This window comes from Diuraphis noxia, unplaced genomic scaffold (assembly GCF_037042655.1).
Source record: "Diuraphis noxia isolate RWA-SAM2 unplaced genomic scaffold, SU_Dnox_SAM2 contig0005, whole genome shotgun sequence".
In the NCBI taxonomy this organism is placed as follows: Eukaryota; Metazoa; Arthropoda; class Insecta; order Hemiptera; family Aphididae; genus Diuraphis; species Diuraphis noxia.
The window spans coordinates 44447379-44461618 of record NW_028301715.1 but is presented as its reverse complement, the minus strand read 5'-3'; the positions used below and the strand labels follow the sequence as shown (position 1 = coordinate 44461618).

Sequence of the window (14240 nt, the reverse complement as noted above, 5' to 3'; positions counted from 1 at the left end):
TTGAAGATTTAAAATGCGCACAAAAATTATTAACGCTAGTTCTAATTCAGTAAATTTCTTCCAAATTTTGAAGGTTTTAATTACTCCAGTTACGCCCAAAAAAGCAATATAAAACACGTTTGCACATCAAAAAATATTGATTCTTGGTCAAATCGATTATTATGGAATTTTATTTTATGAGCATCAGTTTGCCTTAGATGATTTAAATAGCATCGTGAAAAAGAAGTGGAAAAATATTCCTCTTAAATTAATTCGTTAGAATATTTGGTTATCATTATATTTATTATAATCTCGAATCTCGATTAAAAAAAGAAAAGAAAAAGAGAACACAATTATTTTGAGGATTACGGTTAGAGATGTACAAATTTAGGTACCTACACGTATTGAATATCCGGTCCACGAACCATAATTTACAAATTGTTGCGCGGCATACATCCGCCCATTTATAATATTATGTACATATTCAAGGCCCATCTTCGTTAGTGTACCTAGTAAAAGAAGGTTTAAATTAGTTTTTCCATTCACGTCACTGTCAAATTGTTATATTATATCGGTGAACGTCTCGAGTTTTATGTAGGTAGGTAATAAAAAACCCACAAAATGTCCGACGGTGGCGCCGACTAAGTGAATCGATATAAGTATATTATAGACGTGGACGTTAGGAATTGGTAAACTTAAAGGTGGGTTGTTTTTTTGTCCCCGAGTTTTATCGGTGACTAGATGCGGCAAACGGATATGTGAGGAAATGCATTTCAAAAACATCTCGATGCTAAAGTGAGTGAATTGTGACGATCCGAGAAAATGTGTGAACAAAAATTATATCATCGTTCTTGAACGGATGGTGAAATCAATAATTTTCACCGTATTCAAACATACTAACAAATATTTTGTACTATAAGTTTCATACAAATTACATTTTAACCATTTTCTTTAAAAATTAACGAACTACAATCCATTTATATTCAAAAAATTATAGGTTCAAAATTTGAAATAATATTTTTATTTTTTTATATACATTTATAGGGCGATATATTATAGTCACGTTAGTCAACTAATAAATATAATAGCTATAAATACGTATTGACGTATAGTGTACTACTGTGTTTTGTGTATCTTTATTCAAGACGCGTTCTCAAAACTAACATGCCATTATATCGCATCATATTACACTTGTATATATATTAAACGTTGGGAGTCATAGTGGATTTTCATTGACCATTTATCGAATAGAAAGGCTTACAAGTTTAGAAGATAAATAGATGTTTGACAATAAATGTGTTGAACACACAAAAATTTCGATTGCAAAAGAAGGAAAGAAATCCACCCACCCTCGATGTGTTCCAATACCGAAAAGATTATTTCTCGTGTTGTACAAGGAAAACAGTCTTATTAGTGGGAAACAGCCAACAAAATTTAACAGGTTATACTTCTTTTCGACTTAACGTTCATTCTACAGGTTTTATTGTGAAATTAATATTTATTCTATACAACACTATTATACAATGATTAAAAATACTTTAAAATACAATCTATTATGTTAAACTTTTACCATCATTACCATCATACTATACATTATGTTTTACAGTTAAAAAATGTATATAATCAATATTTAAATATCGCGATGCGTAAAACTTAAACTAATGTTATATTTTTAAATATCTGCATCAACTCGTCATGGTTAATGTTGTTTTTGTCATTAGAATGATGGAAAAACTGCAAAATCCGTTGATTTTATATTATGCTGTTGTTTTCAGCTGTATTTGGAAACTAAAAAGCGATAGTAATAAAACAAAAATACACCCCGAACTCATATACAAAAATAAAAGTTTAGGGTTTTACATCTGGATAATTTATTTTATTTTTTTATGTATCGCACATTTTATGATGCATCTGTGAAGTTTTATAATATTTAGCCAATAATACAACACTGTTTAATGCGCAGTTGTAACAAATACGTAAAACGAGTACGTTTTGTAGCCTGTAGGACACTCATCGTGCTAATAGATAGTATTTTGTATTATTACTTGGAATCTATAAAGTATATTAAAATATTATTATACTGTGTGTAGATCCATATATTAATAAACCAATAAGAAATATCAAAGTTTTTGTTGCGTCCATATGAATATAAAACTTAATATGAGTTATAAGCATGCGTTTAATAAAATACTATGACACTATTTTAAAATGTCTAAAAGAGATACATAACGTCTTACATTCAGCTTTTATTTTTACTGCAAACAATTTTCTGCTTTCACTCCCGACCATCACATTTTATATATATAAGTATCGCTATCTGCAGTTGCTAAACCATTTCTTCTTTATCATTATTTGTTTTCTTGTTTAGTCGTTACTATGGTGTACCTAATTTCATATACAAAAATATAGATATGATCACAGTGAACAGCAATTAATTATTTTGTATCCCAAAATTGGCTACATTTTTTAAAACTCATTTTTGTTAAAAATCTCATAAACCATAAACAAAAAGTACCATCATACTTGCAACGTAATAATTTGATAAAAATGTAAAAACATAATTAAAAACATTAAACCTATTTTTTGAGAGTATAATATAATTTGACACTAACAGTTTTGCTTTCATGCCAACGTTTATAAAGGTACGAACTGTGATGTGAATGCTCATCGTAGTATATTAACTTCTATTATCTATTTCAAATGAAAGGTAACACCTTGTTATTGGCTCTGCCATAGAAATTATTTCTATTTATCGTTTGATTGAAAGTGTTATAGTTAAAATTAATTTTACCATAGATATTAAGTCGTATATAAATTAAATAAACCTAATATCCATAATTTTATTTAGTATTTTTATTATACCTATCAGAAGTTAATTTAACAAATTTCACGATACTATTATACATATACCTCAACTAATTTAATGAGTCCATAATAATTAGAAGTGTAGTATGATTTTGACTAAAAAATTAGTGGTTTAATTTGTTTTCCTCCCACTAACTTGAAGATAAACTTTTTAAATTACAAAAAAAAAATTTTTAAATCATTAAATAGTATATAATAAAAACTGTTACGACACAATATAATGTATTTAAATCCCATAAAGAATTTTTTTTATTCAGTATGGTTAATTTGTTATATTACATGACATTAAATATATATATCAAAGTTATTAACTTTTTGTGTACCTATAAATGCCAAAATTTGATTTCCTATATATCGCATTTATTCTCATACGTTTTCTTGACTAACTTACTAACTTAGTATGTATTATAGTGTGTATCTCTTTATTTTTGTAATTAGATCTCAATATGAATGGCGACCATGTCAGCGAATCAAATTACTTGTGAAAATACGTAAACAGACTTACAGTAAATTAATTTATTGATTATTTATGGTTCCAAATAGTTGATTGTACAATTTAAATGCAAAATTAATAAATACTATTTTTTTTTTTGAATTATATTACTATTAGCGGTAACAATACTGTTAACCAGATTTTGAATGTTATTTTGATACGTAGAATGGCGTTGTTTTTTTCTTAACAAAACCAACAGCCATAATCGTATTCGTATAATATATTACATTATGTTATAAGTTTGTCGAAAATTTTGTCTTAATGTAGAACAATAGAAAATAAAGCGTTTTAAGTGACTGCAATTTAAATCGCTACTATTATTTTAATTTATCAAACACAGAAAATAAAAAAAACAAATTATCAAGGTATAAAGATATGCATAATAGTTGCATAATATTATCTTCGACTGGTGGTTGATACAATTAATTTAGATGATATACTTATGAACAGGCTTAGAGTTAATAAAAAATATTTATTTTTTTGAGGAACCCGTTGCAACATAGGCCATTGTTCGGGGGTTGTACGGTAGGGGTTATTTTTGTACGATTGGTTTTGTAGGTTTTTAAGTTGGTAGGGGGTAACATGTGTTAGTGTATGTGAATCATGAATTATGGTGATCACCCATCCAGGAGCTAACAACTGCGGCCGATACGTACGATCAGTGCATTTCGGCTAATTGAGCGTACGACCGCGCCTCACCAGTCCACAATTTTAAATATTATTTTGTACAGTAGTGTCATAAATAACAATATTATTTAAAAACAATTATTAACACCTAATCAATACTAAACAATTTTCGAAGCAAGTTTAATTGCATGATCCAAATTTAATAATAATATCACGCAACATTATTTTTTTTTTTTTTTTTTTTTTTTTTATTAACATAAAGGCTTCAATTACTAGGATTATTAGCCTATAATTACAAAATGATAGTTATACAATATAAAAGTTGACATTGTCTTTATAGATTAGCAACATTATTGTAGGTGCAATTATATCATTATTATAATATGCTATGTAATACAATAAATGATCAAAATATGTAATCACTTTGTTTTACTTGTTTTGAAACTAAATTAGATAATTGGCATTAGTAAAGTTTACTAATTTTCAATTTCAAGTATATCTATTCATTAGGTAATAATTTCTCTAATGCTTTTCAAGTGAAAACTTTAATATAATTTAGTTATATTCAAATCTATTATTATTTAAGTGTCTAATTCAATTATTACATTATTTGAATTATAATGCAACAATAAAAATAAAAAAACGTTGAAAAAACAGATATAGATGATTTATAGTTACATAGTATTGAACTTTACGTAACTTAACCATTATAATAAAACTCATGAAGACATTTATTATAATACATCTCTAATGATTTATTTCTGGATATAGTGTTTCCCAGATAAAATGTAGTGGAAGCTGATTTACTATAAAATCTGTAAAATTAGGTCAATTACTATATTAGGTATAATGTTAATATTTTATCATATTATATTGATTTCAGCTATTAATGTTGTAATGTTGAATTTTAAACGCAACGCAATTAACTTTTAGATTAGGTTTTTGTCCGGGTATTAATCAGTACAATATATTAAACTTAAAAAATCCACTTACTACATTTCATTTATTTTTATCTAAACTCATATATTACATAATCTAATAAAAACCGTGCTGTTGGCGCCGATAAATCCTTATCTTTTGTCTCAACTTTTATATTAAACAAGGGTTTTATTCCTATAACACGGTATTACACAATTATTAAAAATACAGAAAGATGCTAATCGATGACAATAACAATTTCAGTATATTATTATATTATATACTCGTGTTTCATATTTTTGAGAACGATTCTTGATAAATATCGATTCCAAAATATGTATTTGTGAGTATCCTACTCATATTATTAGTTATTGCATATTATTATCATACGCATTGATTTGTCGATCTAATAATGTTACATAATACATATATGAATAATGAATATATTATATTATATGTATTTCGTGGGATATTGGATTTACTTTAAACAGAATTCACTTAAAAACAATAAGCTCGCGTACGCATACATAAATGTGTGCATATGTTCGTTACGAATTTGAATCGCTATGGCACTATAAGCAATATATATAATATATACATATATATTATGTATAGTTAAAGAACCTTACAGCAGCAGCAATTTATTATTTCTTGTACGGAGTAGGCTAGACATGTTTTTCGTTATTTCTTCAACAACACGTGTTGTTCACTTCAACTTCTCGTTTTATAGATTTTAAGATTCCATTATGAATTTCCTTGGTCGCGAAAAAACCCCTTGAAATTACTATTATTCTTAGTTACCTATACTATATTGTCTTGTATTTCACGAACAATAATTGGCGATATTGTACGCGGCATATTATTATATTATATTATAATATTATACGGTAGGTATATTGCAAAGTTACTGCTATGGTATGTTATTAAGTTTAGACTTTCAAACAAAATATTCCATAAATATAATGGGTAGTAATAATATTGCGGAATTTATACCTATGTGTTTTATATCTAGGTGTTAAATTTATGCATACATATAAAAAATGTGATTAATCAATATTATTAAAAGTCAGTTCAAAGAACGTCAGAAATCATAAGTGATTTTACATCTTTCAGTCTTAATGTGTGATTGGGTTCTTATAGTGGTTTCAACCTACCTATAGTTAACTATGATAATATTGTATAGACTGTTTTAAATACGAAATCGAGAGTTACGAGTGTTTTATCTGCAGTGCCGCTGTGGTGTAACTGTTACACTGTAAGTCTGTGACATATTATATAATAATAATATTAATAAACTATATTTGTGACGTTATAACGTTGAAAATAGAAATAACCTCATTTAATTATATAGGTGTGAAGTTACGTAATATAATATCACGGTTAAAAGTACTCTAAAAAAAATGTTTTCGTAAAAACTGTGCGATACTGTTATTATTATTTACGTCACGTATGTAAGTGTAGTAAAGTAAAACGTTATAACAAAATTTCATGTGTAAAAAAAAAACATTTTACATTTTTATTTAATAAAATTGAATATTATTATTATTATTATTATTATTATTATTATTATTATTATTTCACTATGCCTCAGAGGTCCAATGAAAATCTCTATTTCTGGGCTGATGTTACAGTAACAGTTGTACAATAATGGAATATAATACGTGCCGTTTGTGTATGTAGGTGTATACACGTATTGCTGTAGTTGAAAAAAAAATGAAAATACTGCAAAGCGTGCGAACAATGACTGGGACGATGACAATCGTTGAGCGTTTCTCTTACGGGGTTATATTATGCGTTATGGAGGGTGGAGGTGGTGAGAGACAAAAGTTTCCGAGTCCGGACGGAACGAACCACGTCGGAAATTAAACGTGAAAGGACGCGAAAATAATCTATCTTTCTCACCAAGAACCACGTTGTACGTTGCGGTATTGACGTACGTATTATCCGCTTGCCGCTCGCGTAAATGTCTTGAAACTACACACAAACACACATTCATGCTCTCACTTATAATACATAAACAGGGTGTGGGTGATTAAACAAATATTCCATCTCCAATATGAATAATTTTTGACATTTTGAAGTACCTACTGCTGACACCTATATAAATTATAGGGTAGGTATTTAGGCATCTACTTAAAAACACTTTTCATTCAAATTTTGTCATATATACAAATCAATCAACATTTTCCAAAATATCTACATAAAAATTTACAGTAGAAAAGGATGGTTAAGACACTTCTAAAATGGTTAAAAATGTATTTGAAAAAATAAGGCTTATCGTCTTTCGGTGAGTTTAAAAATTCAAAAAATTAAAGTTTTAATAAACCTTCTGATCAATGATAAATGGGGTATGAACATGCAGTTGGTCGATCACCCTATATTATACATTATATGATATATACATATTATTATATATGCGTGTTCATTGCGTTTCCACCTAATTCCGGGCGGCCACCATTTTGTGTGACGATCCCCTTCCACAACCCTCCTTCCGTAACCGCCAACGACTACTCCAAAAAGGGTCTTTACACACCTGCCACGTAGTTATATACACACATACAATTTACATGGATATACATTATACATATAATACCTATAATATATAAGTCCTACATACAATATGTATATAATATATATCATGGGTAAAATATGAGCGCAATGTACTGCGTTTGCGAATTTGTACATGATATTTTGTGCAGTATATGCGTGTTGCGGCTACCAATTATAAAATACAGTGGATAGGGCGCGCAAAATGCTTGTAAGGTAGGCATATAATATAGTATATTGTACATAGGTAGTCAAATATATATGTGTGTGTGTGTTATGCGTGGTATTCACCTTCATCGGTGAGGGTTGGTAAAAAGCTAATATTTAACAGGCCGCCGCGCACCGCGTCATGATCATTATTATACGATATTACATTTTGGCCAATCATCCGTTGTTTAATACGTATTATAATGATTAGTTATATATATATATATATATAGAATATCCGTATAAGTGTCATATATACACTCATCGCTGTTTCAAAATGTTTTAACTAATTAAGTTAATTAGTTTTTAAATAATGTAATTGATTAAAAGGGCATATAATATATGTCATATAATTATTATATGACATATAATATATAACCTAACCTATAAATAATATATATATACTTAATAATGTCTTATAACAATTTATAATATTTAATTTAAGCTATTCATATTTTGTAAGCTCAATGGCCTATGCTGCCGAGGGCTCTTTCCTAATAAAAAAAAAAAAAAAAAAAAAAAAATTTATAATATTATTATATCGTTTTGTAAGGTTTTAATTTTTTGAAAAATGGAAATAAATATATTTCCGGTTTCATAATATCGCATTTATAATAATAATAATAATAAGTATTATTTGAGGTATTTTACTATAAATACATAAAAATTAAATTTCCAACGAATAGTAAATAAGTTATAATTTTATAAACATTCAATGTTTTGATGAGCGGCGAATAGAGTGGCACAAAAATAATTTACATGTAAAATATTGGTCCACCTGCACAGCACCACTCTGCTTATCAAAAATTCAAAATATATTTATAGTTATAGTTATCTAACTATAATTAAATACTCATTCGAAATTCGATTTTTATATGTCGAAGTAGATGACTCCAAAAAATATTATTTTCTTGGAATTCAAAATAAAAATGTGTATTGTCATTCAAAAAGGTAAAAAAAAATTGAAAATATGTCATCCGTAAATAGTTGTAATATTAGTAATATAGGTACAAAAAAAAACAGTTAAGTATTGCAAAAAAATTAAATAATATTTTCAAAAAGTCAATGCTTTTCGAAAAAATCGATAGAGACGGATTAATGAACGATTAATTTCCAGCCCATAGTAGTCGTTTAAGAAATATAATATTATGTATTGGACCCGACCACACAAATAAATAACTTACTTTGTATAATCGACCAATTGCGGTCGGCACGGTTGCCTTTGGTAAGCAATATTTACATCCGCGTTTTACGCGCCACCCTTAGAGTAATTATAAGTACTCGTCTAACGAAAATATTGCACAGGTATTATACGTATCACGTATCACAGTATTATAATGTTGATATATAATTTGTACGTTGGCATTTTCGTATGGAAAAAATTAGAGACGGTTTTATGTTAGGTGGAGGCAGCAATTTTCCACTTGGCCTGTGTAAATATGTAAATACGTAGTAAATTTATTAGAGACATATCTTAAAGTCTTTAAATTAAACATCAATTGTTTTTAAAATATAAAAATTATTTCACAACATACAAACTGGACATGTTCAGTGGGGCCTATTATCTTTTTGGAGGATAAATAAAATAAAATAAAAATATGTATAATATTTTAGTTATTAAGTATATGGCACTCATTGATAGAAAAATAAGCGAGACGTTTACGCGTACATATAATGTATGCACAAAATATTTTAGCCTCCCCGCCAATTTGGGGCTAGTCGATAACGGCCCCTGGGAAAAAAAAGTTAATTGCATATGTCGACGCGATGAATAATAATATATTATGATAACATATATGATGTGGAATTAGAGTTCAAATGGATCAAAATAAACGGTAGCAAGGGGGGGGGGTGAGATGTGCAAGTAAAGATTTAAAAATAAGAAGCATCTTTGTGCTGCAGTAATTTAATCGGACGATCGCGCTCGGACATACCTGCAGCCAACCACTAGATAACGGTCATACAGTATTCAGAGTATTCTATAATTTATTATGTTCCCCGAGACCAAACCTAGCCTCCGTTTGACGTTTAAAACATAATATTTATAATGTTATAATATATTGTCGGTGTGCCATTGTAAAACATTATATTACTATCGTCAAATCGAGTTGAACACAAAGCGACTGCCGCTAGACGTTATATCTTATGAAAATAACCAGCTTTTTATATTTCCTCTCTACAGGAAATTTATTTTAAGCCAGTTAAAAAAAAAAAAAGAAAAGTTTATAAATGCACACAGCTTTAACTTGTACCTACTTCAAAGATCACAAAAATAACACAAGTTGTTGTGTTCGTTGTTTGCTTCGATGTTCTATACGCATTCACGATTTAAGTACAAGTGACGAATAGCTTGTTTTACTATATATGTACATTTTGTTTAAGCATAAATCATCAAACCTAAAAAACACCCTTATAAAGAAATATAATATTATTATTATATTGTTTAACATAGCTTCCATTTTAATATTTATATTATATTAAATGATGTACACGTCGTAGTCCATTAAATTGATAAGTATGTTTTAAAAAATCGATATTTATTTTTTCTTTATAATATTAGAGTAAGAAATGTTTAGTTAATTTAATCAGAAAAATGCGTATAGGACCCTATAGATTTATTTTTTCATGAAGCAAGCACGTCCAATTTTTTCAAAAACATTTAAACGGAAATAATAAAATATAGGTAATATTTGCATAAAGATCAAAAATCAAATAATTTCTCAATTATTATCACAATTATAGACTTTGACGAGAACAATAGGACGAAATACATCCTTAACTGCACGTAATTTAAATTATGAGAGCCAACATCCATTAAACACCGTTTTTAACGTCTGAATTTATCGTCAATAAATAGAATTAAAAACCTAAAGTGTTTTTTTTTGCCAAAATTCGGAAAACGATATTAGCAGTTATTAACATTAAAAACTGTTTTATTTTTATTGTTCTCGTTGGACAAGAGGTTGATGCACTACGAAAAGGTCGTATTGAAATTTATGATCGTGACCTTTAGAATCGTGCCAAGAGTTTATTGGCCAAAAACACTGTATAGACATATTATTGTAATAATGTTAAAATTTCCATGCGTTTATCCCGTACGTTATATCATGTTATGTAATATACTATACTATTGCTTTGTAATTTGATTTTGTAAAAAAAAATATCCTCTTCTCTTTGACTTCAGGTTCGAAATTCCTGTGCAGCGAGGTCATCGCCCCCGTGAAGAGCGAAGTGGATGACATATGTCTGTACATCATCAACTTCGAAGACCTCACGTCTCCCCCGTCGCCAGTCGAACAACCGGACCCGACATCTAGACTGAGTAAATGTAATGATTATAAACGCAACTCTGTAATACGATATGACGTATGCACGTTTGTGTGTGTGTTTGTGTGATATTTGTATTTTAGCGTGTTCAAATAATAATATATTATATTATTATGTTTCTGCAGATGACCGTTTTATATTACACAAGTGTTTGGTTTTTGTATACCTTAAAATAGTAATTAATTACATTATTATGTATAGAATACTAAAATAATTGTAATAATGTGATCCCGATCGCTTTTTACCGACTCTGTAGCCACGGAACACGAAAAATCTAAATTCGATTTCGTATTATAATTTCAGTTGACAGGGCCAGACAGTCGTTCCGACAATCATTGCGGATGAGCTCTTTTCGAGGTCGCAATGCGAGGCAGTCGGGTCGTTTAACGCCGCTTCCGCCCGATGAAGAGTACGACGAGGAGAGCAGCAGTACACACCTCAAGACCCCGTCCACGCCCAAAGCACCGGACTCGTTGAGGCAAGTCGAGTACACGCAAATTCGCTTATACCATATTAATATTACACATTATTATAATTTTGATTTCCACGTGGGATTCCGAGACCTAAACTTTAGGTTAGCTAGGTTAAGGTCTTAAAGGATTTTTGGTATTTTTTTTTTTTAGTTTAAAGACAGCAGCGGCCGAGAGCATCATCACTTCGACGACCACGGCTCGAGTCGAGGACGAGACTACCAGCCTTCGACCTCTATTCGTCCGACCCGAACCCCAAGTACGTTTTGATCCACGTTTATACCTTATCATTAATATATTGTTATGTTGTTAACCCTGTGCACGTAAGTACGCCTATTTAAGTACTATCCAACCTGGTGTACACCGATGCGAGGACAACGTTATTTCTAGATCGATTAAGCGCTCGGAATTTCAATTTTAATTAATTTGTCTTACCCGATGTAATTTTACTATTGATTACTTATGAAATATTAAGCTTATAATATGTAACTGCATAAAAATTTTGTATTTGACATGCCTATCTGTAATGTTATATTTTTGTTTAGTCGGACAGCGAATTTTAAACTTATCACCTGCCTTGAACTTAGGATAATAATATATAGGTAGGTACAAGGTATAGGTACTTACTGCAATTATACACGTTCACACCAAAAAAAAAAAAAAAAAAAATAGTTATCATCCTCCATCAATCTTAATAACATACGTTCGAAGGATTTGTTTAGTAGGTAATTTCTAGATAATATTGCACAAACATTTATAGTAAAGATTACGAATCACAAAGTTAATGAATTCATTTTAAAACTTTAAAATGTCAAATTAAAATATAATATAATACAATTAAAAATAATAAGACACGTGATTATCAATTGCAATATCTTAGAGGGAAAATATGTTTTTGTTTTTAAAACAATATAATATTTAAATTTTTAATTATTTTATCTTACAATAAAGAAATAAAGAATTCTATACTTTGAAAAATATTGATTCGGTATTAATATAAAATAATAATACATATTTTTACTTTTATAAATATTAATTAAGTCAGATAATAGATTCAATTTTTAACTATATAGTTATTAAAACTAGGGGTAAGAATAAAAGTTTTTCGTTGGATGAAAAAAAACAAATATTGATCTTTTATTGAAATAATTTATATAGTTTATTTTAAATTTAAAAAAAATATGACGATTTTTAATTGTATTCGCCTAATAAAGTTAGTAGGTCTGCTGGTATTAGTTTACATATAATTATCTGAAATCATACATTAAACTAAAGAATAGTCTGTTGTATTCGGAGATGCTATTCAATAATATAAATAAATAAATAGTAAATAATTTTAAAAGACTCAGATTATGTACATAGTTGTCGTTTATAAGTGAATGATTTTAATTTGCTCAAAATCGTTGACAAATATTTTTAAAAATGTGATGTAAATGTATTTGGTAGTAATGTTTTTATACAATTTGTAGTAATACTCTAAGAAAAACATTTCATATAAAATTCTCAAGTAGTTAAGTGTACAGAGTGGGGTTGTATTTAAAAAAAATAATTTCAGCCTTTATAATATTATAATGTGTTTAGTACTTATTTCATCACCACATTTATAATAAATATAAAATACATATATTTAATAAAATAACGTGTATACATATATTATGTTAATGTGCTTTATATATATTAGTATAAAAGGTTAGAATATAATATGATCCGTTGCAAGGTTTATTTTTTCGGTATTATTTCACTTGTAATTAAAAAACAAAAATAAAATAAAATTATGTTTGAAAATTAATTTTTCTGTTAGCTTCACACAATTTTTTAAGAGAATAAACTTCATTGTCATGATATATAGACTAATGACTTTTCAATGTAAAAACAACAAATGTTGTGTATAAAGGAAAACGTTAATGGACTGCAAACGTCATACAAACACGCTAAACAAGATTAATGAATGAATTGGATATTCTAAGAAGATTCTGGAAGCTTATACGAAATTGTAATATTTTTACATACACTCAATAAGGCGGGCTTACATCACCATTTTCTTTTTCTAATCATTTTAACGAGTCCATTTCGAGATGGTGGCAGAATTCGCTTATAAACTTCGTGCTTAACGTTATTCGTATATTATGATAAAATCCACATTGTTAGGGCATTTGGAATAGTGCCTCCTGGTGGTATAAAATACATATAATGGTTTTAATTTTAACGCCACACTAGTGAACTAGCTGTAAATGTGTCGCACGAGTTACACACTTATCGTTTACTATTAAAGTATATGCGTTGTATTTTTCTCTTATATAATAATTTCCTATTGTTCGATCGACCACTAAGTCGTAAAACAATTCCGTTATAAAGATCGTCAGAGGCTTTGCGGGGAGAGACACAAAACCCCTATAAATCCCTTATACTCATCTCTATAAAATCCACGTATAGGTGATATATTATATATTTATTATTTCTATATATTTTACTCAATGACAAAAAAAAAGAACAAGTCGTGAAAACGATATATATATAGGTATATGACGTAACTCATAATCAGCTATTCTGCAGTGGCCCAAAGATCGCATATTTATATTCAAAAAAAATAACGAAAAGATTCAAAATACTGCCAAGTCTTGACTATTAGGTGTCAAGTATCAAAGTATAATATATGATAAAATGCGAATACTTCAGACGAATAAAAATGTATCAAATAATTTATTATTTTTATGTGGAAAACGTGTTTGAGTTCCAACTCACATTCAGTCATATTGCCATAAAAAAGATACTTATTGTACTTTAAATACAAATTTAATGTCAGCAGA

General features: G+C 28.5%; 1 protein-coding gene across 6 annotated transcripts in view; it reads left to right on the top strand.

The window, feature by feature from the left end:
• The window catches only part of sei (potassium voltage-gated channel seizure), a 136106-nt gene that overhangs the window by 63875 nt on the left and 57991 nt on the right, over window positions 1-14240 (top strand). For 5 of the 6 annotated variants that reach the window (XM_089228283.1, XM_089228282.1, XM_089228284.1 and 2 more), the window contains 3 exons: window positions 10821-10964; window positions 11267-11441; window positions 11587-11692. In XM_089228283.1, the coding sequence (XP_089084409.1) occupies window positions 10821-10964; window positions 11267-11441; window positions 11587-11692 (425 nt within the window). The remainder of the gene's footprint in view (window positions 1-10820; window positions 10965-11266; window positions 11442-11586; window positions 11693-14240) is intronic. The other variant, XM_089228280.1, reaches the window with a different exon arrangement.